This window comes from Equus asinus, chromosome 30 (genome assembly GCF_041296235.1).
Source record: "Equus asinus isolate D_3611 breed Donkey chromosome 30, EquAss-T2T_v2, whole genome shotgun sequence".
NCBI lineage: Eukaryota > Metazoa > Chordata > Mammalia > Perissodactyla > Equidae > Equus > Equus asinus.
In genome coordinates, this window is record NC_091819.1 from 19,675,161 (window position 1) to 19,701,575 (window position 26,415).

Consider the following 26,415-nt stretch of genomic DNA (forward strand, 5'->3'; position numbering starts at 1 on the left):
AATTACACAATGATTAATGTAAATACAAACTGCTTTTATTTTCTAGAAATTATCTTCCAACTTGGACTCCCTGGTGTGTGATGCAATCAGTTAACTCTAACTCAGATCCTATGAAGTCCTGCTGTACCAAGCTTAGGCAGTGTGCTCTCACAGACACAATTACATCCACTTAGTCAACCAAATCAGTTAAGATCTTGGCCCTCAATGAGACAGCAAACATCCCTCACACTCTACTGCTACACGAAATACCAAGCTTCTAGAGCTAAAGAAGGTCTACTCTCAGACTGCACCAGCTCCTAACTTACAGCAAATAGACGCATTAACTTTACATGATAATGTAACCACCTCTTCATGCCCAAGAATCCTCATGTTGTCAATCAGTCACGCAACACACCAAAGGCTGTTAAATACAAATAGAAATTTACCTGAGACAAGACTTCTTTCGGAAGAAGTTGCTCAGGGGGAAGAGTCCACCAGACATCACTGCCATGTTGTTCCACTAGTTTAATAATATGCTCGATGGTTTGGCTATTTTAGGGGGGGAAAGGCAGAATTCAGTTAATGATTGTGATTAATACTAAACATTTTAAAATTAAGAAATAATGATATTTTCCCTTATCTGCCAAGATATTTCTTCCTATCTTTTTCCCCAAACCTTAGTGGTATTATCTTCAATTACTTGCTTAGTTGACCACTATTGTCATCTTAAATTTAATATAAGTAAAATCAAACTGGGCCTGCCTGAGTAGCCTAATGGTTAAGTTTGGCATGCTCCGCTTCAGTGGCCTGGGTTCGGTTCCCGGGCACGGAACCACACCATTCATCTGTCAGTGGCCAAGTGTGGTGGTGGCTCACACATAAAAAAAGAAGGAAGATTGGCAGCAGATGTTAGCTCAGGGTGAATCTTCCTCAGCAAAAAGAGAAAAAAAAATCAAACTGATCCTATGTAACCCTATTTCAGTTATTGATTTCTCTATCTATTTTATATCCAGGTCCTATATTCAAAACCCCTTCATTATCTCCCCCCTCGCAATTTCTGCCCAAATTAAACCAACACATTCTGCCAGTTCTACTTTTGAAGTATTACTCAAATTTGTTCTTTGTTCTCACTGATACTATATCAGTCACCTCACTGCCTCAGTACTAGATTGATGCAATGGTCTGACTTTCCCCTGTTCTCACGCCTTTAATTGACATGACACATCTTTGAAAGCACTGCATTCCTAAAACGGCCTTTACCACACCAGTCCCCTCTTCAAACACTTCCAGTGTTCTCCTCACTGCTTACAGGTCTAAGTCCAAACCCATCTGCACAAGAGACAATGCCATACTAGAGCAAAGACACTGACAACAGATATCCAGGCTCACATCCCGACTCTGCCACTTTTTACATATATGACCATGCGCAAGTACTAAAACTTCTCAAAGTCTTGGTTGTCCCTTCTGTTAATGAGAATAATAGAATTCCTTTGTTCAAAAATATTTACCAAGCACCTTCAATGTCTTGGACACTGCTCTAGGCACTGGAGATGCAGCAGTTAACAAGGCAGACAAGATTCCTGCCCTAAAGCACTTACATTTTAGTGATCCTAGATACTTTCCTCAGAAGGACTGCAAACTAAATGAAATGACCCATGTAAAACTTAGTACCGTGCCTATCACACAACAGAAACCAATAAATGCATATCAAATAAGTACCGAAACTGACTGTATCTTTGAGAAGATACACAGTTATAAATAATGTGAAAATTAAACTCAGGGAAAAATTTACACTAAATATTCTCAGAGGAATAACATACTTTTAATAGGTTATCACAGCTTTATTGACATTACAGTTTCCTCTAGTCGCTTTCCATCGAGTCACAGTGTATATAACTGTCAAGAGCACAGACCCTGGAGCCAGAAAGCTTTAGTTTAATTCCTAGCTCTATCGCTTACCAGCTGTGTGACCCTGGGCAAAGCATTCAACAATTCTGTACCTCAGTGTATAAAATGCAACTAAGAACAGTATCATTACAAGAACTGTTATGGACATTAACTGAGCTGACATAGAAAATGCCTAGAACAATGTCTGGAACATATTAGTAAGTATTATGTAAGCATTAGCTATTATTCAAACTGATTCTTTGAAGTCACATAAATTTAAACAGCTAATTTTGTCAACCAATTACCAAAATATATACCCATATTAATATTTAAAGATTAAAATACACATACTAAAGCCAACTTTTGAATTATCCTCCTTTCTACCATACTCCATTAATGCAAATAACTAAGAATGTATGCCCACAAGAGTCAATGGAGAGAGTCATGAATAAGAAAAATCTTTAAGGTCTTAATCTGGATCTGCTTCTTAGTGACCAGGACTATGTAGGGCAAATCATTTAACCTCTCTGGGTCTGACAATACTCAGATAAAATGAAGTGCTTATAAAAAGTTGTTGTAAGAAGCAAAAATCAAATGGGCACTATAAATTAAATATGCTTTACAAATTGAAATGTGAAATACTTAAGTTACTATAAAAGACAGACTGAAAAAGTATAATGCAACCAGCATCTATTTTGAAAAAATTATAAAGAAACAGAATGCTAAAATGGGCACAAGTTCATATTTCTAATGCAGTCCCACATTTCAGATGGACTTTAACAGTAAAGATAAACTTTTATGATATGAGACCATAAAATCTTCATGCAATAACTACCTAGTTATATGACAATATTTAGTTACATATTACTATTTTATATAATTTGCACATCTTATCAGTTAAGAAAATATGACTATAATAGAAAATCTGAACAAACTGAATACTATTACTCGAAAAGAACCAAAAAAAGAACAAAACTAGCAAAGTACATTTACACATAAACAATTATGCTGTTCATGATACCAATTACAAAATTTCCATGAAAAAGAACAATTCTAAATATGTGTCATTTTGCCTTTTTATTTTTACAATGTTATCATTAGATTACAATGTTAGGTAAACAGAAAAATAAAACAGTAAAACTATTTTAAATGTGTTGGAAATAAACAGATAAAAAGTAATATCAAAGCAAAATCAAATGGTTCAAATTTGATATTAATTTAGAAAATAAGGTAAAGATGTTAGGGTTAATATTATTATTAAATCAAATACAAGCATTTATGTGCATACCACACATTCCACATTTCAAAGCAGTTTATAAGCACCCTCTAACTGGATTCACAGAAAAACATATTTAGAGCTAAATTGACAGATAAACTGTTTTGTGCCTCAAGTGCCTTAAATCATGAGGCTAATAAGCAAGAAACAGTGAAAAGCCAGGCCTTGAAATTGTGTCTCCTAAATCATGATTCAACTCTGTTTTGACTTCTCCTTTCAGCCTCTCTAACGACAAGCACTGTAACCGTGAACTCACACTCCTATCCTCCGGGGTTGGCTCAGCAAAGGCAAAAAGACTCTTATGACCCGTCATAACGAAACCATGAGCCAGACGAGAAGTCAGAGCACCAGGGCGTCTCAGGAGATTAGTGTGTTGACAGAGCAAGCACCAGGTCCAAAGTGCAGGTGCTACCTGTGACTAATAGATACTGACAGGCATACATCATATTATTTTTCTGGGATTCGGTTTCTACAAACACTGGCAAAAGCTGTGAGAAAGAAGGCCATGTGAAAGATTTTATTCTTATAAAAAGTCCTAATATTTTAGTCAGTAACCTTACAACTACAGATGAAACTTGCAGATCCATTTTAGAATGCCAAATTCAACTCTAAGGAAATGAAATTCTTTTCTATATCCCTAAATAGCAGATAATTCAATCAAGTTTTAGAATTAAGTTTTAAGTGTTACTTAACTATACTCAAACATCTTAGTGAGTCTATGATTAACGAGCAAAGAAACAAACAGCAAAGAAAGATTCCAATTTTGCAGCTGGCATGTTATTAAGGCAAGTGTAAAATGCCAAGTGGAGCTGAACGCCTCTAGTCTAACTAAAATTGAAGTTAATTGCTACATTTTCTTATAAAGATATTAGTAGTTCTCTTAGATATACAATATACTGTTTCAATATAAGAAATTCAATGTTGCATTTTATTATATATACCTTATTTGCAAATACACTTTTTTAAAAACTCTTAAAAGGCTCTTATTTCACTGAGGAAGAAAATTTGCTTGGTTTCATTTTTCTTTTAATTCACTTAATAATACTTATTAAAAATGACATAACCACATGATGTTATCTACACCAAGGAAATATTTTTAAAAATCTAATTTCAAAAAAGCTGTCATAAATAAAACTACACACTATTAAGAAAATGACCCAGTATTTTTAGGTCCCTCTTAACATATGCAGATGAATCCAGACAAAAGAAAAATTTTTTCAATGTATCCAAAAGAAATATGAACCACCACGAAGGGGGGAGAGAAGAAGGTCCGTCTCATTAATAGAGCAAGTCTCACTAGTATTTAGAGGAAGACTTGGTTCCTTACTTTTGTATCATGAACTACAACAATAACATGCACTAAATGTACTTTAATAAGCCTCATATTCCACAACTCAGTTCTATTCTGCAATCTTAGACAACTACAGTACTTATATTTTTAAAAACAGGCAAATAAACTAAAGATAACTCTAGAGTCAAAGGATAAAAACTGAACACAATTTATGATAAATAAGAAAGCAGATTTCAAAGACAAAAAAATTGCTACAATCCAAACAAATCAAAACTTAAATACACAGAAGTGGTAACACAGAGTGAAAGCTTTCTCCTGATCTGTACTCTGGTAGTCTGAATGATCCTAAAAAATTGTGGCAGAGAGTTTTAAAAACAAAATTTTCAATAAAAATAAACACACCCATACAACCTACAAACTTGAGGTAACTAAACTGGGTTGCAAAATAAAGATAAATTTAATGTTCAAACAAAATCTGAAAAGATAATTTGGATAAAAAATCCAAGTAAATACTGCACAAGTGCTCAACAGATACTCGTTACAGTGCTACAGCGAAAACTTAGGAACAGCCAAATGTTGGGACGGGCTACAGCTATTTGACTTTCATACACAGGGAACCAAGCAACCATTAGGAGCTAAGCCACCATTTTTTTCCTTCTTCTTCTTCTCCCCAAAGCCCCCCAGTATACAGTTGTATATTCTAGTTGTGAGTCCCTCTAGCTGTGCTATGTGGGACGCCACCTCAGCACGGCCTGATGAGCAGTGCCATGTCCGCGCCCAGGATCCAAAGCGGCGAAACCCCGGGCCGCTGAAGCAGAGCGTGTGAATTCAACCACTCGGCCACGGGGCCGGCCCCCAAGCTACCATTTTTAATGGCTGCATATTCATTCTTCCAAAAGTAACTTAAGTTATCTCTTCTTTTTTATATCATTATGTTCCTTTATAAACAACTGCATTAGACATCCTTACATATATATATCTTTGTACAAGAGACGTTAGTCCTCTTGTTTCCTTAGGATAAATACTTAGAAGTGCAATTTTTTATAATGAAACTGAGATCACGCTTTACAATGTTTTTCAAACAACTTTATAGGCATTTCTTAGTGATATTAAATATAAGAAAAAAGTCAAAATTTGTCTCTGGAAATTTAAGAATTCTCCCCTTTACTTTGTTAATATCCTATACTTAACACAAACACACAGTTAACTTATAACCTAAAGATCAGTATAAATTACTGTTGATAAAAGTGGGTGAAACCACTTATCACTACATAATCTCTACACTTCCATTTTAATGCTGTATTTCATAAAGCAATAACTCTGTCATAAAACTTTGTACTTTACGCAAGGGCCTTATCTAAAACACATGCATTACGTGTCCCTTCTTAGGCTTCAATCCGTGAAAATCCACTAGGCAGTATGAGCAACTGTAACACCAACCAATCATTCTGAACTTCGATATCAAGTGGGCTGAAGGCTTATTTAGCATGTTATTGGAAATTAAGCTGCATTAAGATTGCTAGGTAAGGAAGAAAGTGTTGCTGTCATTCCACTGTGTCCTGTGTTTTGTCTTTATAAAAGCAAAAATATGAAGGACTCTAAGACAACTTTTCTTCTGCAAGTTACTGGAATGAGGTAAGAGGCTAAATGTTTCACATTTATTTAGTAAATTTAATTCTAGAACACAATGAAATTTTGGGGGGAAATTCTATTTTAATTTAATCCTACACTTATGTTTTAAAGGTGACAGAAAACAATTTTGGAAAAATTTTTCTTTGTTTAATGAACATTACCAAATTTTTTCACCAAAAGGTCATTATTATTAACATGAGCAAAAATTTGAGGTAGCTAAAGCTAACACTCAAATTAAACAGGAAATTCCTTACCTATTTCTAGTAAATTTATCATTATTTCCAGAAATCAGGGGCTAAGTTTCCTAAATGCATATGTTAACTATTGTATTAATACTATTAAATTGATTACAATAATCTGAAAGGATGAAAGAAACTTAACTAACAACTTCTTTTCCTTCCTAGGTAGCAAATATTTCTAAATTTTATCTTTTTTATGCTAAAAAGTATTTGTCTTTATTAACTAGGAATAGATTTCCACCTAAATTATAATGGTATTGTATTAAAGATTGAGAAAACTGATCAATGACTGTTAAAGTCAGAAATGGAATTACTTCCTGCAAAAGTACAAGTAAGAATTATAAGGTACAAATGAGAACATTAATTCAAATCAAAATTAAACATCAGAGTTTCAAATCCACCAGTCTCTAAACTTCTTTAGAACATGAATAGATCAAGATTTTCTTCTGTGAAAAAAGTATACATAAAAGTGAATGTACAGACTTTCACTAAGCAAAGCAGGAGGAATCTTCTGATATGCTTAATGGGGTCATCAAGTGTAACAGCAACTCCATGTGGACTGGGTACCAATTTCCAGTGGAGATGCTGTTACTTTTGATGGTTACCAACTCACTACAATATAAAGGCATATCCGAGAAAGACAGAAAATCATGGCAGCTGATTCTCATTTGATCAAGGAGGAAAAAAGATAACTTCTCATGCTATCTTTAAAAACTGACAAATACTTAAGAATTGACATCTGTTTTCTTAAACCAAATATTATGTCACATAAAGGACCCAACAATGGAAGAGGATTAGAGTCATCATTAAGAAATGGTATACAGGAAAATGACCTATGAATTGACAGACAATATGGCTAAGTTTGTCTGTCATTTCTGTAGGCCAATATTCTGTATATCTCTGCTACTTCAACACCAGAAATCAACAAATACATGCAAGCAACACAATGGCAGATGCACAGAAAAGAATCTGTAACACAACCATGTAATATGTTGACTGTGAATAAAACATGAATGATACCTAATGAAAATGTGCTTGTGTTTCTCTGACAGCCCACATTTATTTCACCTAGGTTACTGACCAACTAACTCATGTACCATTTTATTGTTGTGATTAAACGATGGCCAAATAAGATAGTTTGCTCTACTTACTAACGTATACATATGGTTCACCTCAATCGCTTCAAGGAAATTCCCTAAAAATCTTTTTCTCTAAACACTGAAAAGAATGAGGAACAAGGGCAGTGCCTTATAAACCTTTCCTTAAAAGAAAACTTTCCAGTGTGGAATTTTACACAATACTTCTGTAAATTTATCTCAAATTTAATTCTTTTCTTTTCTTTTGCTGGGAGAGATTTGCCCTGAGCTAAGATCTGTTGCCAATCTTCCTCATTTTTTTCCTTCCTCCTCAAAGCTCCCAGTACATAGCTGTATATTCTAGTCGTAAGTCCTTCTACTTCTTCTATGTGAGCCACCACCACAGCATGGCTACTGACAGATTAGCATTACGGTTTTGCCCCCAGGAACCAAACCCTGGCTGCCAAAGCAGAATGTGCTAAACTTTAACCACTAGGGCATCCAGGCTGGCCCTCAAATTTAATTCTTAATAGGTGTATTAAAATATTAGCAGCTTATATCTGACCAAGCTCTAAATTATAAGAACAACATAAGCAACAATATTTAGGCCAAAGAGTCTTTCTCAGCTCCAAACTGTAATGATATTACAATAGTCTTACAATGACTTCCTGGTTTCCAGCTTCTAGTTTCTTTTCCTAAAACATACTCTTACTCCTCATGCCTACTTAAAACTTCAAACTCCTTAGCTTGGTATTCAAGACTCACTACAATTTGCCCCAATCTTTCTTAGGTGTTTATCTTTCTATTCCCTTCCCACAACCTACAGTCCCATTATGGTTCCTATATACATATTATGCTTTCCCCTATCCAGGTCCTCAGCTCCTGCTGATCCCTCTGCTTGCAAAATACTTTCCCCCATTTCGTACCTAACCCTCTAGGCCCTAAATGCCACATCCTCTATGAATAAAGCAAATGAGCTGTTTTATGGTTCAATATTTGCCCAGGCAGAGCTTTTAGTTCTTCCTTCTGAGCCATGTTGCCATAAGGCGTCCAATCACCCATGAAGTAGTGATATAATGAAGAGTATTTCAAGTTGAAAAGGAACTTTCACACAAAGGATACTAAGAACTACCTAATACATGGCTATAGGTGATTAAAAAACACCAAATTAACCGACATTAAAAAAAACCCTAAATACATGTATTCATAAAAGTACCACCTAAAGAAATACTGATAATGTTGACAATGAAAAGTAGAAGCTTTTTACAAAAATGATCGAACCCCAAGATAGGGATATTCAACTCTGTCTACAGTCTCTTGAACTCTCCATTACTTGCTGGCCTCCACGCCCTCCAAAACTTCACTGGATCCTCAACCGATGAAATGCGGAAATACTTATGAAAACGTGCTCAAACTCTCTGCTCACGTTATAGCATAATTTAGTAAAAATTCCATTAACAAAATTAAAACAAAATTACTCAAAGAAAATGAAAATCTAGGATATATTCCTAAAAGGAATGATTAAAATTCCCCTTTCCAAATCAGCAATAATACTCAAAGTCTCCCTATACAGAAGACAAACTAGCTAGATTATCGTCTCATTAAGAGCAGGTACCATGTCAGTCTTGTTGACGGCCTCAAAAAAGGGTCTAGAGTAAGATTTGAAAACAATTTTTTTACTCTATTAGCTTGTCTACTCTAAATTGTTCACTAGGTCCATGAATTATCTTTCTAAATTTTAAGAAAAACTTAAGGAAAAAAAGAATAAATAACTGGGAATATAATCATCACTAGAATAAATGTAATTATGTACATTCAACTATATTATAGTTTCTTAAATTTTTTTTTTTTGAGGAAAACTAGCCCTGAGCTGATATCTGCCACCAATCCTACTCTTTTTGCTAAGGAAGAGTGGCCCTGAGCTAACATCCGTGTCCATCTTCCTCTGTTTTATATGTGGGATGCCTGCCACAGCATGGCTTGACAAGCAGTGCATAGGTCTGCACCCAGGATCCAAACCGGGGAACCTTGGGCTGCTGAAGCCACGCACACAGACTTAACCACTACACCACTGGGCTGGCCCCAAATTTTAAAGTTATCTACACAACTGCATAATGCCATTTCTACTGAAAGGGAGAGTAGACTCAGAGTAAGAGAGTGACGCTAATTCCTCAAGAAAAATTACACACTAGGCTCCGCCACTAAACCCTGTTCATCTCTGGATTCCTGATACCTTACTCTAGCACACTAGGCTCACAGTCAAAAACAGTGAATTCTCATTTAAAAAATCAGAGCTTTTCCTTCTAAGTATCAATATTGAAAAAAATCTAGTTTTTGTCAAAATGTCAACCATATAAAAGGATCTTTTCAAAATTTATATTTTATTCCCCCCAAATTATTTTAGAGTATTTAATTTAACATATATTAGGAGTTCTTAACAGCCACTATTTTTCCATTTTTGAAAAAAATACAACTCACTTTAAAATGTGGAAAAATTTTAGAAAGAGTTTTACCTGTTAATCAAGAATTCATCTTTTGTCTTATGATGAAACACAGGAATTGGAACACCCCAAACTCTCTGTCTTGATATACACCAATAGGGCCGCCTGTCTATCATTTCAACCATGGCATTCAGTGCTGCTCCAGGAATAAATTTCACTTTTTTTAATAATTCCTGCAATTGATTTAAGAATCAAGTCCAGTGAGAAAAAGCAGAACAAATTTTCTAGAACTGTCACTATTTATCCTAATACAGTTCTTTATTTTGGATGTTTATAGTCATTCACATGCCTCCCCCAAAAGAAACTAAACTAAGAAACTACAGATTTCACAGTAAACAAAGCAAAGTTAAAACAAGGCCACACAAAATTCTAATAAATAACATCAAGAGCAGACTTGACCTTTGGAGAACGTGACAAGAGATTTTATAACAATTTCCAAGCACTCTAGATCAAAACTAGTAACAAGAGATTTAGTAGAAGTATTATACTTCATTAAATTACAGTCAAAATCAATCCAAATTTGATTTCAACAATTTTTTTTAAATGCTTGAAAAATAAGCTACTGTCTTAGGCTGACAAACAAGGAATGCAACATAACCTAATTTTACATAGTATGGTTTACAACATAGAACACACTTTCTCAAAATAATAGTTACTTCCTATTTACTTGTTCTCTGTCAAGAACTCTCCCTCCCTCCACCCACCAAAAAAGTTGTAAACTACCAGCAATTGATTTCATTCCATGTGTCAATTACCAAAAGAACTGTAGAGCAAGAATGTTTGATAATAATCTCCAAAAAGGCCAAAACACGTTAACTTCATTTTAAAAAATCTCTCTACCATTAATAAAAGCATTTTCTATTTTCAGGGCAGGTTTAAATCTTTTCCTTACTCACCTGAACTACAGAAATCCCTCCCCAAAGCCCTCTGTAGCACCACCTGCTGGCAGAATGGCATCACCTGCAGGTCATTTTGACTAACACTTGGTTTAACTATCCAAATGTAAATATTAACTGGATATTTGGTTTTATTAAGGAAAAACTATTTTTTTTTAAGGTGGTAATACTGGCACTGCAATTATGTTTTAAAGAGTCTTCATCTTTCAGGTATATTTATGGGAAACATAATGCCTGAAATTTGCTTCAAAATAGTCCAAAGGGTAGGAAGTGTAGATAATGGGTAGGTGTGGAAATAAAAATAAAATTGGCAAAAAGTTTATTGTTGAAGTTGGGTGACGGAAACATAACAGCAGATTACTCTGTTCTCTCTAGTCCTTCAAGGAGCAATTGAAAATTATCTAGGAAGAAATTTAAAAAAGATTGTGGCTTCAGCATATTGCATCAGACTTAGATGTTCTGCAGCCAAATATCTGTGCAGAGCTGGAAGTTACAAATTTTAACATCTACAAGTAAGGAAAATAAGCTTCATAAAAATGTAAAACGCAAAAAACAAAACCAGTCCAAATCACAGCTGTCCACTCTACATGAATACAAAAAACATAAATTGCTTACATAGCTTTGGGAAGGGCCCCAGATTGCCAGGCCAACAAAAGAACTAACTAATTATGGTAACATTAGATGCAGGCTGTAAAGCAAAATGTTTTGTATATTCAGGCTGATTAAGAAACACATATGTGAGGTCTTTCATTCAACAGAATCAAGTCATTCGTGAGATACACAAATACATATATGTACTGAATGAAAGAGCTCAAATATAGATTAATATTTAGAACACCAGTTATAAAGTATTTGTTAACTCAAAGCAACAACTTTTCAGATGGATTGCAATTTCAATCCTAAGGAAGTAAAGAGTTCAATAAAAGAGATTTATTGAATGCCTATCATGTCCCAGACACTGTTCTGGGAACTTGTATTCACTTATCCCACAAGGTAGCATTATTATCACCTTTATATAGATAAGGAAACTGAGGTTCTGAGAGGTTAACCAACTTGCTAAACTCAGTTCTGTCCTAATTTTATGTTATTTTCATGACACTGGGCAGGAAATTTGGGAAGTCACTTAACCGCTTTAAGCCTGATTTTCCACATGCATATAACAAAGGAATGAAACCTAAGGTCCTTCCAGATCTAAAATTCTACAATTTTATGAAACCAAATCATAATAGCAGCAATCCCTTCCACTCCTGAAACCCCAAGTGATCTCACATGCAACCCTTTCATACTGAGGGAGTGATAAACCGAACCCTTACAGCAGGACAGCTTTATACCTTGGCTGTCGTCTTAACATCCGTGAGATTTACAAACCACTGCTTGCTGGCACGGATCACCACTGGTTTCTTGGTTCTCCAGTCATAAGGATAGCTGTGTACCAGTTTTTCCTCTTTCAACAAATTCTTTGCAGCCTGAAGCATCTTTATAACTTAAAAAAAAATCAACAATTTACACTAAAAATCAGTTAAAATCCATCAATACTAATTTAATTAAAATTAATTTAATTAACAGTTAATTAAAAAGTACTATGAAAATCCTAATAACTCTCTAAAGTCCCAGGGAGTACTAAACCTGAACAACAGGTGACAGTAAGAGTAGCCATCTCCCAGGTAGCAAATGCTTAATCTGTGAATCTCCTGGCAAAAAAAACAAGGACTATAAAACCTTCATCGGACTCCAAACTATGCCATTCCCATGCCTCTTCACTTCAAAGGAAAGATGACAGAATATATCCAGAATTCTGTAGCTGAAATTCAGTCATAAGCTTTCAGACCACGAATCTTAAAATGGTCTCCAGGTAATCCAGAAAAAATCAGGCATAGTGGGTTGAGTTCTGCCCCCCAAAAGATATGTCCAAGTCCTAACCTCTAGTACTTGTGCATGTGACCTTCTTAGGAAACATGGTCTTCGCACATGTGATCAAATTGAGATGAGGTCACACTGGATTAGAGTGGGCTCTAAATTCAATAACTACTGTCCTTATAAGAAGAGAAGGGGATACACAGAGACACATAAGAGCAAAGAAGGACATGTGACAATGGAGGCAGACTGAAGTGATACAGCTGTGAACCAAGGAATGACAAGGATTACTAGGAGCCACCAGAAGCTAGGAAGGGGCAAGGAAGGATTCTTCCATAGAGCGTTCAGAGGGAGCGTGGCCCTGCCAACACTTCGATTTCAGACTTCTAGTCTCCAGAACTGTGGGAGAAGAGATTTCTGTTGTTTAAAGCCACTAAATTTATGGTAATTTGTAACAGTAGCCCTAGAAAAGTAATACGCCAGGTCTAAATTAGACTTAGTCTCAGTGTGGGCAAAGAAAGATTTTCATAGTACCTCGTCCCTGGATCCATAATTACAGAAAGGCAGAAAGACAACTCAAGACTGGAGGACCCCTAAGATCATTGATACATGGACCAGTGATTTACAAGGGTTACAAAAGGAGTGGGGAGTGTCTGATTCACAGTCAACATGTAGCCGTAAGATTGATTTCATCCTTCCACAAAACGAATAATGCTTACTAGTGTCTGTGGAGTCCTAAAAGAACATGACTCCCTGTTGACTGCCCTGATTTGCTTAAACAAACAGAGCAACTTCAAAGCAAAAGGTGAAAAGGTCCCAAACTCCATTTTAAACTATGTGGCAAAATAAAACAATTTTAGCTTTTTGTTTCTGTTGAAAGTAGAAGGCGGGAGAGCAGTCAGCAAAGATTACTGCTGACTGCTTTTCAGAAAGTATGTTTCTATGATAGCGTACACAACACTCACCCACATCCGTTCCCTCTTCAAGGACAGCCTTGTTCTGAAGTTCAGGACCTGCAACATCTGTGAAAACTCCGTCTTCATCTACTAAACAATCCTAAAAAGTGTCGGTTTGAACAATTAAAATAAAGTATCAAGATGTTTTATCTTATGACAATATCTGGCAAAACAACACATATAAAACATCTCAGTATAGTCCAGTCTTTCACTACACTGAAAATCTGGGCACTTCTTACTCAGTCAGTGGGAATTTGTGAATTTATACATTTAAATCACAAAAGGCAAAAGTCTTATTAAAGCATATGCCTCAAGTTTAATACCACAAAGCAACAAAATATACTAAAAACATCTTTAACTTGATCTCAATTTACAAATCTATGCCAATGTAATCACATTGTGATGAATGAGACTTGCCTTGAACTAAACAGAAAAACTTGCTAAGTAACTGATGAGTGTAAAATAAATTTAGAGAGGATTATTTAGTTAAAAACAAAACAAAAAACACACCAAACTGCTCTTTTCAACTATTTAGTAAAATTCACTTGTCATTTTTCAGGAACTGAAAGTAATTTGTCTATGTGACTTAAAAGTTGAAAGAGGGGCCAGCCCAGTGGTGCAGCGGTTAAGTTCACATGCTCCGCTTCGGCAGCCCAGGGTTTGCTGGTTGGGATCCTGGGTGCAGACCTACACACCACGTGTCAAGCCATGCTGCAGCAGGCATCCCACATATAAAGTAGAGGAAGATGGGCACGGATGTTAGCTCAGGGCTAATCATTCTCAAAGAAAAAAATGTTGAAAGAAAAAACTGCCCCCATTTAATATATTTTTTCAATTCTAACTCTGTGCTGATTTTGTGCTAATTCTAGGAAATCTTTCTCAATTAGTAAGAAATAATGAGGCTTTATTTAGATAGTATTGCACAAACCTAAGCATTTCGCAATTTAATTATGATGACAAACATGATTGTTCATTATCAAAAAACAAAGTTGTTAGTTACAAATTACCACTTTAATTCTACAAAAGCAATTATTAAAAAGGAAAAAAGAGGAATAGTACCGTGGACAAGTTGTGTTGAGAAGCTACACTATAATCTTCCATACCATGAGCTGGGGCTGTGTGAACCAATCCTGTTCCTTTTGTCATGGTCACATGATTCGCAGGTAAAAGAGGAGACACTTTCTCAGGAATCAAAGGATGAGTACAAGTGCCACTCTCCAAGTCTAGACCTGTGGAGAAAGGAAACTATAATTAAGAATCGTTTCACATGGCAATTCTTCTCCTCTTGAAAAGTAGCAACAGAGCATCAGCAAAGTGAAGAGTGCAGAATCTGAAGCAAGACTGGGCTCAAACCCTGGCTTCCCCTTTCACTTGCTCTGTGACCTTCAGGCATCCATAAAATCTGAATAATTACGGTGCCCACCTCAGAGGGTTGTTGTGACGATAAACCAGGTTAAGGCAATTAAGTATCCTGGGCACTTAGCACAGTATCTGCCACACTGCAAATGCTTTAAAATTTTAGTAATTATGATAACAAATAGATAACACTAATGAGTCCCAGGAAACTTTTCTAATTTATGTACAGCTACGTACTTTTTGGAATATAAGGACAAAGAAATTCTAGATCAACAGGTCAATGATCAGTAGGTTCTAATACTATCTCTGTGGGAACTCGTTGTTGTTCCTTTTCATAATGTTACCCCAAAAAAGTAAGAGACAACGAATAATACTCAACAGTTACCAGGCACACACCGTGGACTGGACTCAACATAAACTTTTAATAACTTTAATAACTCTAGCTCCCTTTAATAATGTATCATACCCCTCATCTGTTAATTTTCTACACCATTATTAATGTTTCCCACCTTTACTGCCCCTTGAGTTGAGTTCCATAAACTCACCTTCCCATGGTCTAAAAACAAATCTTCAAACTTTAAAAGGATTACCTGGTTCTACCTACCCACTTACTGAGATACACTGAGGAAGTCTGTTTACTCTTTAATAATTACAGAAACTTCAATGGCCCCCTTACTCAGATCTTCCCCACAAATCATTCTTCATCTTTCCAAACTAAATAATATTAACTTTTTAAAAAATCTATCCTCATAGAGAAATTTCTCCACTTCTATGATACTTTTTACTAGCCACATAGCAATAAAAACTACATAACCTATGCATACCACCAGAAGAACAATACTAATCTTTAACTTTGACATTTCACAGACAGCCCTGTTGCTGATTTCATTTTGGTTAAAATAGCACAATGGGTAAGAGGCTTGAGAAAAACCAACATTCCTTTATAACTAATGACAACATAACTCCCTTTTCTAAAAAAAATCAGAAGCTCTCCTTACTGTCTGACTTACTTGACTTCATACTTTATTACCAGGAAATACCTGAATTACTAGGAAAAACTGGAATACTTAAGGATGCATTCTTTTACAGGTAATTCATAATGTTGTTAAAGAAAAAAACCCATCAACACTGACTTTTAGAAAAATCTACTCTTTAGTTTACACTTTTATTCCTTTCTCTCAGTTAGATTCATAAATCAAGCCAGTTCCCATGATCCTACATTGTACTCTTTAGCCATTTTCAGTAGGGAAACCAAAGGTTTGGGGCAGTCAAAGGAAATTTCACCTACTAACTTTCCTTTATCCCCATACTTAGCGTATATACCACTTGCTAATCTCCCTCATCTCCCAACAAAGATCTCCAAATGATCAGTAAGAAACAACTGACATTTTTCAGGAAAGAAAATCTACCCCATACAAATTATCCCATTTTAGCTACTCAACATTCTCACTACTTTAACAAGTAGTAACCTAGTTGTCACCAGCTTATTGTGCCAGGAATGGGAAGTATATATACTCCTCTGCAACATGGTGGCTCAAGATGGCAATCAAACAATTCTCTGCACAGTAATAATTTGAAACAATTATGCAATCTAGAAAAATGGTCTTCAATTTAATACTTTCAAGAACTTTGTGAGAATGCCATTCAGGTTCCGTAACAAAATCTAACATGTCAATGAAGTCTATAATATCTTCTGCACTTGAAAAAGAGTTGGGCTATAATTAACAATACTATACTGTATACTTGTAAGTTGCTAAGAGAATAGATCTTAAATCATGATAAAAAAATGTATATGTGCTGTGATGGATGTTAACCAGACTTACTGTGGTGGTCATTTTGCAATATATGCAAATTTCAAATTGTTATGTTGTACACCTAAAACTAATACAATGTTATATGTCAATTATATACCAATTTAAAAAAATTAAAAGAAAAAAGGTGGGGAGGTATGGAGTAAAGAATATACTGGATCCTCTAATTTACCTATTGTACCAACAAGGACAAAATGATATTAAATATTAAACATTCTGTAGCCCCTTTCCTGTCTCTGACTTTTATCTTTTTATTTTTGTTAAGATGGTTTAAACCTCTAATTGGCTTATATCTGAACTGACGCATTTAGAGGCCTTCCCTATTTAGCTAGGCAATCTTTCTATCTTTGAGTATCTTTATTCTTGTGATTTTTTTTTAGCAAAAAACTCAAAGATACATCATCCCTATGGATCAAAGGTAATTTTCAAATTTTCTAGATTTCCATAGTAATATTTCAAAACCAGTCACTACTTTAGGAGTCCTAAATTATAGCTTACTAAAGGATTCTTTTGCTAGAAGTGCTCTCTTTGAAATAATTTCCAGAATTTATTCAATTTCCTTATTAAAATTATATGCCAAAAAATGCATATATTTATTTCCTTCCTTGCTCCTTTGATTAAATCAGATAATATTTAATGATTTAATTTTAAATAAAATTTTAAAGGGATATTTGTACATTCTACATTGTACAAAGGACACCTGTCCAATTTTGCATTGGATATTTGCCAGAAATATTTTTATCAGTTGTGCCTCTGTCATTGTTCATATTTTTCTGTCCTCCTATCATGTTTCGTGTATCTTCTCCTTCAGTTTCATCAATGTAAAACATATTCTAGAAAGGTAAAGGCCACATCTATTTTGATTCACAGTGAGCAACATTCAGCAAAGTACTGAACTCACATCAACCCAATATTTTGATGACTGTGATAGTCAGAATACCTATAAATCTTCACCTGAAAATGTTGAAATAACCTCAAATGTTGTTTCCAAAACAGAAGTGACAGATGTTACTTTATCTGCAGCCAGGATGTAGAGGTCTCCAGATTTGGAACATTTCACAAGAGCATACCTAAAATAAAATTTTAGATGAAAATTAACAATAATGAAAAAAGAAAAGCCACTGACAACATTTTAAATGTTTTACGTCATTTTAGAAAAACTAACTTCAAGATAAGAAGTACTATTTTCAAAGGACTTCATCCCTTACATTTCTGTTTTGTTTTCTAAAAAGGCTGGAAACAAGGACATAAATGGAATCATCTAAAGCTGGATAAAATCTATATGAACATAATAACTATATTATAATTCACTAAGTTTTAAGAGGATAATGAGGATGAAATAAATTCAAAATAATGCTAATGATTGGAATTGACCCTATTCATGGACAAAACAAAAAATGCAATAATATACCTACTTTGATTCTGGCATATAGCAAACAGCCTGATTGGCTGGAATTGTCCAAGGCTGAGTGGTCCAGACTAAAAAACTAACAGGAGGTGAACCATCTGTGAAAAAAAAATTTGAAAAATATTAGCAAATGTTATAATTCCGTAACTTCAATAAACTCAAACAACGAATAAATCTTACCTATAAGAGATGCCAACTTAGGAGAAGGTTTCAAGAGAGGGAATTTTACATATATTGAGCGACTGACATGCTCAGGATTATATTCAAGCTCTGCTTCAGCCAACGCAGTCCTAAGGTTTAAAAATGTTAAACGTAAATATTTGGACGCCTCACAAAATTCTCCTCTTTAGCTACCAAAACCATAAATACCTTGATGAGGGAGACCAAAACACAGGTTTGTAAGATCGATAAATCAAGCCCTGTAAGAGACAAAAATATATGAAAGCTGGAATTCTGTAACATAATTTAAGATACTCAAAGGAAAAAAATACTTTATTACCTTATCATACATTTGGTAGAAAATTCTCAACTGTCTGGCTTCATAGCTTCCATCAAATGTACAGTAGCAATTATTCCAATCTGCCATTATTCCCCAACGAATAAATGCTGATTTCTGTTTCTCAATTGCTGCTTTAGCAAATGATCTAGCTAAAAAAGAAAAAAAGGAAAGGAAAACTTCGGAAACCAACTAATTCAAATTCTGAAACATGATTTAGCATATATCTCTCTAAATGCAGGTATTGTATACAATTTAGACTACAAATTTATTTAAGAAGAAAATTAATTTGAAAGTTAAAGGTATTCAGAAGATACCTACAACAAATTCTAAAATTAATTAAAATTTCAAAAGTTCAAATTTTGTTACCTTCTTCTGTATTTCTCTGACTTTATGCAATGACCTTGTATTTATAAAAAATAAACTGGAAAAATTATTCTTCATATTTTTTAATTTAAGAAAAGGTCAGAAAATAGTTCTCATTTCATTATACATGCAAAAAGTTAATTGTACATCTAATCTAAGCCAATAATAATAAGACATTTCACAGGAAGTAAAAATCTTCACAATCATATCCAAATATACAATAGTTTAACATATAGGACTAGAAGATTCCTCCCTGATCCAATTTATTGAAGTAAAGGATCAAATAAGAGATTAATTTAAAAAATGGGCAGGGGCCCACCCCGTGGCAGAGTAGTTAAGTTCATGAGCTCCACTGCAGCGGTCCAGGGTTTCACCGGTTCAGATCCTGGGCTCAGACATGGCACCGCTCATGAAGCCATGCTGAGGCGGCATCCCACATAGCACAACCAGAGGGACCCACAACTAAAAATACACAACTATGTACCAGGAGGCTTTGGGGAGAAAAAATTTTTTTAAAAATCTTTAAAAAATAAGTAAGCAAACATATTAATATGTATTTTATATATATAATATAGGAGTATATATATGTAAGGATGAAGTATGGAATTAGCATATATATATATATTAATAAAAAATATATATTTTAGAATGTACTATTGGTTAGTACTTAAAATAGGTCAACAAGCCCTAACCAAGAAAGTAAATAAAAAATTGACCAAAATAATAATTTCAGAAAATATGATGCCAAAAGAATTGAAAAATGTAAATTGGAAATGCTCACAAATCTTTCCTTCAATCTCTGAACATAAGATCTCACAAAAGTCAACTAAACAAAATCTGAATTTCCTGTGACACAAAGTAGTTTCCAACAGATCTTATTACAACCAAAAGATAAGAACAAAACACAAAAAAACACCAGCAGGTCTTCTTGATAAAGCCCTGACTTCCTCCAAGAACCAGTGTTTATGAATATCATCTTAAAGCAGAAACAGAGCTTATTTACCTTTCTCTCTGATTTCCACAGCTGAAAGATTCTGAGCTTTTCCACCAAGTTCTGATAATACTTTTAGTTCAATGGGTAACCCATGACAATCCCAACCTGGCACAAAATGTATTTTGGAACCTCTCATCATATGGAATCGATTGGCTATATCTTTCAAAATCTGCAAAGATAAAATGATAATCATCATTCATACATAAAGCATGTGGCCTACCATTTATATTCTGTTAATATCATTTAAAGCACTAAGAAAGCCCAGTTTTCAAAGAATTTATATATTGGGCCAGCCCAGTGGTACAGCAGTTAAGTGCACACGTTCTGCTTTGGCAGCCTGGGGTTCGCCAGTTCCGATCCCAGGCGCACACACCACACCGCTTGGCATGCAATGCTGTGGTAGGCATCCCACATATAAAGTAGAGGAAGACAGGCATGGATGTTAGCTGAAGGCCAGTCTTCCTCAGCAAAAAGAGGAGAATTGGCAGCAGTCAGCTCAGGGCTAATCTTCCTCAAAAAGAAAAAAAAAGAATTTATATAAAATAACCTATTAAATCTACTAATTCAAGTTCTACATAAACACAAGAGTAACAGATATTTAACTTTTCAAATGCCATTACACACCCCCCCAGAAGGAAATCCAAGAAGATTTCAAAGTGAAAAACATTATACCCAAAATAATTTGTCTGTAAGGTTTAGATATGCAAATAAGCAGACCATACTGTATTTTTTAAGAAATCATTTGAACTTTCTAAAAATCAGAGTACAAATGAATCAATTACAAATTTGCGTTACTCATAAAAAAATTATTAATGTGAATAACTTAATATTATTTATATTTAGCTAAGAAATATTTTAGAACCAATGCAGAATTTATAATGTACTCAGAGTATGGAATACCATGGTTAACTCTTTCTGTCATGCTAACACCCATATTAAAACGGCAAACCTCTTCACTCACTATAGTTCCAAACTGTTTACCTTTCCTCATTTTAGATACTAGGGGGCAGCAGAGCCTTTTAAAAAAGAGAGATGTAAAAGGACAACACACTTCTAAATACTCTATGGATCAAAAAGGGATTCCCAAAGAAAATAAAAAAATACAATGAACTGAATAAAAATGGAAATACAACAGGTTAAGATTTGTGGAACATAAGCTACAACAGAGCTGACACAAATTTATAGCAGCAGAATGCATACATTAGAAAAAAGGAAAAGTCTGATCAATAATGTAAAATCTCAAGAAACTAGAAAAAGAACAAATAAACTCAAAGCAAGCAGAAGCAAGGAAATAACAAAAAGCAGAAATCAGTGAAATTAAAAAGAGAAAAATCAACGAAACAGAGTTAGACTTCAGGCATGACAGTACAAGAAACTACATGGATCCATTTCTCAGTAAAACTGGTGAAAATAACAAAATCCAATCATTCAAATCCTCTAGAAATGGTCCTAAAGGCATAGAGCAAATGAAAAAATATCTACACTAGAAAAATTTGGTAATAAAAATGAGAACCAAGACCACTCCTTCCCCCAAGCCTGCCAGCTCAGCGAGGCAGGTCCCACTCTGACTCAGCCAACATCATAGGGCTCCTCCTGCCTCCAGCTCCCGGCTCCCACATGGAGGGCTATCTTCCTTAGGAAGGGCAGGACGTAAGCATTTATGATCCCACCTCACCTCCCTGTTGCTGAGGCTAAGTTGTGGGCAAGTGCAGTCAAAAGGTAGGTACTCCCTTCCTCCACTCAGCCTCCACTCACAGAACAGAAACTCTACTTTGGAAGTGCATCTGCTGGGAATACTGGGTCTGCAATCACCCTTGTCCAGGGTCATAAATGATGGTGCCACCCTAGGAAAGGCAATTCAGAGATCTCAGGCTACTGACCCTCCTCATGAGGGCTCAGCTCCTAAAGTGGGGGTGTCTCAGACAGAAGCGTACAGTTATCCCTACTCCCAGCTCCAGAGCCCTGGCTGGGAAATTTCACATGAGGGAGAAGCAGGCAGTAAAACAAATAGCTCTTAGTCTCTTCCCCACAAAAAAGAAGTTCATGCCTAAAAGGGCTCTCAAAAACACCAGACGTTGTGGGGAAAGGCAATTGGGAGAAGTTGGAAGATTCAAGATGATACAGGCTAAACTCTAGGCCAGCTGGTTTTCAGGAGAAAAACAAAAGAGACAGCTGGGAGGAGCCCTCCCAGGATCAGAACAAAAATCAAACACTGACCTCAGAGAAGCAATACTTCAAAGAACCCCAAATTTGATTGGATTAGTCTACAGAACAGTGTATGCCCCAGGGCATTGTTGAGAACAGTAGAGCAAACAGCAGGAAATTTTCAGAACAAAATAAATGGGTGCTGCCAGGGAAAGAGAGGATGCCAGCCCTGCCAAAACCAATGTCATCTCAGGGTGACCAAGCATACCCAAAGCTGCTCCTCCCTGAGAAGCAACATCAGAGGCTTACCACAACAAAAATGGGAAGGGGCGGGATCAGACGTCATGAAAACAATGCAGCCAGTCACTATACATATAAACAAGCAAATTGCAATGAAAAGCTGGGGGAGTGGGGTGAAGGTGGTGGAGAGACCAGTATACAGATTTATTTCAATCTATTACTAAAACACCCAATTTATAACAAGAAGAAATTACAGGACATAAAGAAATACAAAAGGACGGCCTATCCACTGGAAAACAAGCAGGCAACAGAAACTATCTATGAGACCAACCAAATGTCAGACTAACAGAAAAAGATTTCAAAATAGCCATTATAAATAGGTGTAAAGAACTTAAAGGAAACTATGATTAAAGAGGTAAAGGAAAATAAGATGACAATGTCACATCAAATAGAAAATATCGAGATAGAAATTAGTAAAAAAAAAAGTATAATAGCTGAAATGAAAAATTTCATTTGAATGAAAACAATTTCAATTTCATTTGACGAGCTCAACAGTACACATAAACTGGCAGAAGAAATAAGCAGTGAACTTGAATATAGATCAACAGAGATTACACAAAGCAAGAAAACAGAGAGGAAAATGATGAGAGCCTCACAGAAATGTGGGACATGCATATTCAGCATACCAACATACTGGAGAAATAATTTAATATACCAATATAATAAGAGGAATGGGATTTTCAGAGGACAGGAGAGAAGGAAGCTGAAACAACACACCAAGAAATAACAGTTGATAATTTTTCGGATTTACTAAAAAACACTAACCTATGCATCCAAAAAGCTCACTTAACTCCAAGAAGAATAAACAAAAGAGATCCAAACCAAGAAACATCATAGCAAAAATGCTGGAAGTGCGAGACAAGGAGGAAACCTAGAAAGCAGCAAGAGAAAAAGAACTCATCGTATACAAGAGAACTCCAACATGACTAATAGCTGACTTCTCAGCAGAAACAATGGAAGGCAAAGGGCAGTGGAATCACATATGTAAAGTGCTCAAAGAAAAATGTCAGCCAAGAATCCTATATCCATCAAAGTGATGTTGCAAAAATGCAAGCCAAATAAATCCATTCCTTTATTAAAAGAGAGAGAATTTGTTGCTAGCAGAGCAATCTTACATAAAAGAATAGAAAAGGAAGTTCTTCAGGCTGAAAGCAAGTGAGTACAGTTCACTTGCTTTCAAAGTAGTTCAAAGCAGTCACTTGCTTTCAAAGTAGTTCAAAACCACAGGAAAAAACAAAGAGGACTGCTAAAGGTAATTAAATATTTATAAATGACAGTAATAAATGCATATTTACTATTCTACTTTCTTCTCCTAACTGGTGTAAAAAATAAATATATAAAATAATACGTATATGGTGTGTTGTTGAGTGTATAACATATAGAAAGGTAACATATTTGCCAATAATAGCATAAAGGAAATAGCTATGAGAGATGCCGTACTGGGATAAGAAAATGACTACAGATGGTAAAGGAATAATTATAACAATGTACTGTGGGGTTTGTAACATTAATAGATGCAACATGTGTAACAAAACCACAAGAAGAGGGAGAAAGGAACAGAACTATATAGGAGTAACATTTCTATATCTCACTAAAATTAAGCTAATAGAAATCTGAAATTGATTCTGACAAGCTGTGAAGTATATGCAAGCCTTAGAGCAACCACAAAAAAATAATGAAAAACATAGTGAAACAGTAATTAAAGAAATTTAAATGAGAGACGTCACACAGACAGTGGAGTAGGAGACCATCTATCCGTCCCCTCACAAAGAACAACAATTAGATACTATCCACGAATGAAAATAGCTCTGGGAGAGTTCTGGAGCCCACTTAAGAATCTTCAGCAACACAGTGGAACAGAAACCTGAGAATAACCACACAAGAAGGGTGGGAAAAACAGTTTCCTTTTCCCTGCATCATCCCACCACCCAGGCCTCATTTCTCAGCTCCAAGAGGGTGTTCCTTGGCCTGAGAAGTTCCCCACTCCAGGAAAAGGAGCACAGGGTGAATGATCACAATAACAGTAGAGGACTTCAGTACCCCATTTTCACCAATGGACAGATCATCTAGACAGAAAATCAATACGGAAACACTGGACTTAAACTCTACTTTAGACCAAATAGACCTAACAGACATATGCAGAACATTCTATCCAACAGCAGCAGAATACACGTTCTTCTCAAGAGCACATGGAACACTGTCCAGGATAGATGATATATTTATTAGTCCACAAAACAAGTCCAAACAAAGGTAGGAAGACTGAAACCATACCAAGAATCTTTTCTGACCGTGATAATATGAAACTAGAAATTAAAAATACGGAGAAAGCTGGAAAATTTACAAATAAGTGGAAAGCAAACAACACATTTCTGAAAAATCCAGTAAGTCAAAGAAGAAATAAAAAAAGAAACAAAAAATATCTTGAAACAAACAAAAATAGAAACACAACATACCAAAACCTATAGGGGGCAGAGACTGCATGGCAATGACCTGAACCACTGGATTGCACGGGCTCTAGCCATGGCTGAGAGTGGCCAGACACCTCAGGTCTGAGTGCTCCTGCTGCAGTACCTGCACGCCTGGATGCAAGTAGGCCCCACTGAGGGGGACACCACTGCCTGGTGGGTGGAGGTTCACAAAGGATTAGTGATCTACGTGCTTTTTCAAGGGAGCCAATAAAGAATTTCTTGCCAAAATGTGCAATACACTATTAAATATGAAATTAGGTAAGACTGAAAATAGCAAGCACATCTCTACATTGGATCTACTGGTAACATTCTTATCATCCCTCAAGCCATCCATGCTGGGGGAGTAAAAGGAAGAAACACGCAGTATCACTCTAACTCTGGGAAACAAGCAGGGTTAGAACTTAACTCCCAATTTGTAACTCTGTGGAAAAGAATTAGCTGCTAACAGCAAATGTGCTGAAGCTGGGGTTTTGGTGGAACGTGGCACTTACAGGAACAGGCAGGTGTTAAAGCTGAATACAAATGCACCATACACACACTCAACTGAGTTTTATAAAATTAACAGTTTCTACAGTTGTTTTCTGGTATAAATTGATCTAGACTATAATTAAGATTTTCTTCTCCTTTGTGTTGAATACATTCATCTGCAGCATTTTTTCACATGAAAATCCTGGGTCCCATCCATAACTGCAACTGCTAATTGGGTGATCATGCCAAGTCACTCAGACTCTGGATCTCAGTCACATTTCACCCTGCTTTCCCCTACACTTCCACTCAAAAATCTGAAAAATGCTTTCTACTCACCTCACGGTCATTACAGAAACGTTCTAAGAGAGCTGTATTTACATATTTTGCAATAAAGAGTTTTGAGTAATCAAAAGAAATATATTTCTTATACCCTCAAATGTATGTAATATGTAATAAAATAGTTATTTGTATTAAAGTTAGGTAAAATCTAGCATAAACCAATTATAATTTTGTCAATTTTCTTTTAATATTTCCGTTTTCCATATTTTGAAGGAATGAACGTGTGATTTACTATTCTTTTTGATAATATCTATGAAAATATAATATAGAAATGTTACTGTACATTACAGTACCTCTTTCCAAGGACATCCAAGTGCTTTAAACTATTTTAAGAATCTTTAGTTGATAAAGCAACAAAGTATAGGGGATTAAAAGTTGCTTTTATTTTTTTTTTTCAGTTTTTTACCAAAACAATCTATGTTTCACTTTCTGTGTTTGGTTTTTAAGAGTTACCACCTCATTAAACTAGTGTTAGTTCATAAATATTTTAGGAAGTTCCTTCTCGTTGAATTCGATTGCTATGAAAGAAGAAAAAGGGAAGCTTTCCACTGGAATTATATGAAAACAAGCTGACTTGTCCATTCATTTCCATGTTACCTACTTAATGCCTTGGAGCCAGTGTCACTTTTTCTAATAGTGAATGCGATGGACTAGATGCCTGTGTCCCCACAAATTCA

General features: G+C 35.4%; 1 protein-coding gene and 1 pseudogene across 1 annotated transcript in view; one reads left to right on the plus strand and one right to left on the minus strand.

Annotated features, from left to right (window-relative positions):
• IARS2 (isoleucyl-tRNA synthetase 2, mitochondrial) overlaps positions 1-26,415 on the minus strand; it is a 65,644-nt gene that overhangs the window by 27,489 nt on the left and 11,740 nt on the right. The window contains exons 3-13 of the mRNA XM_014838707.3: positions 20,028-20,187; positions 18,662-18,810; positions 18,532-18,581; positions 18,343-18,452; positions 18,170-18,260; positions 17,709-17,824; positions 14,647-14,816; positions 13,597-13,687; positions 12,109-12,260; positions 9,894-10,054; positions 426-528 (exon numbers count right to left, since the gene is read on the minus strand). Coding sequence (XP_014694193.3) covers positions 426-528; positions 9,894-10,054; positions 12,109-12,260; positions 13,597-13,687; positions 14,647-14,816; positions 17,709-17,824; positions 18,170-18,260; positions 18,343-18,452; positions 18,532-18,581; positions 18,662-18,810; positions 20,028-20,187 — 1,353 coding nt within the window. The remainder of the gene's footprint in view (positions 1-425; positions 529-9,893; positions 10,055-12,108; positions 12,261-13,596; positions 13,688-14,646; positions 14,817-17,708; positions 17,825-18,169; positions 18,261-18,342; positions 18,453-18,531; positions 18,582-18,661; positions 18,811-20,027; positions 20,188-26,415) is intronic.
• LOC106829532 (D-aminoacyl-tRNA deacylase 2 pseudogene) lies at positions 24,853-25,657 on the plus strand (annotated as a pseudogene).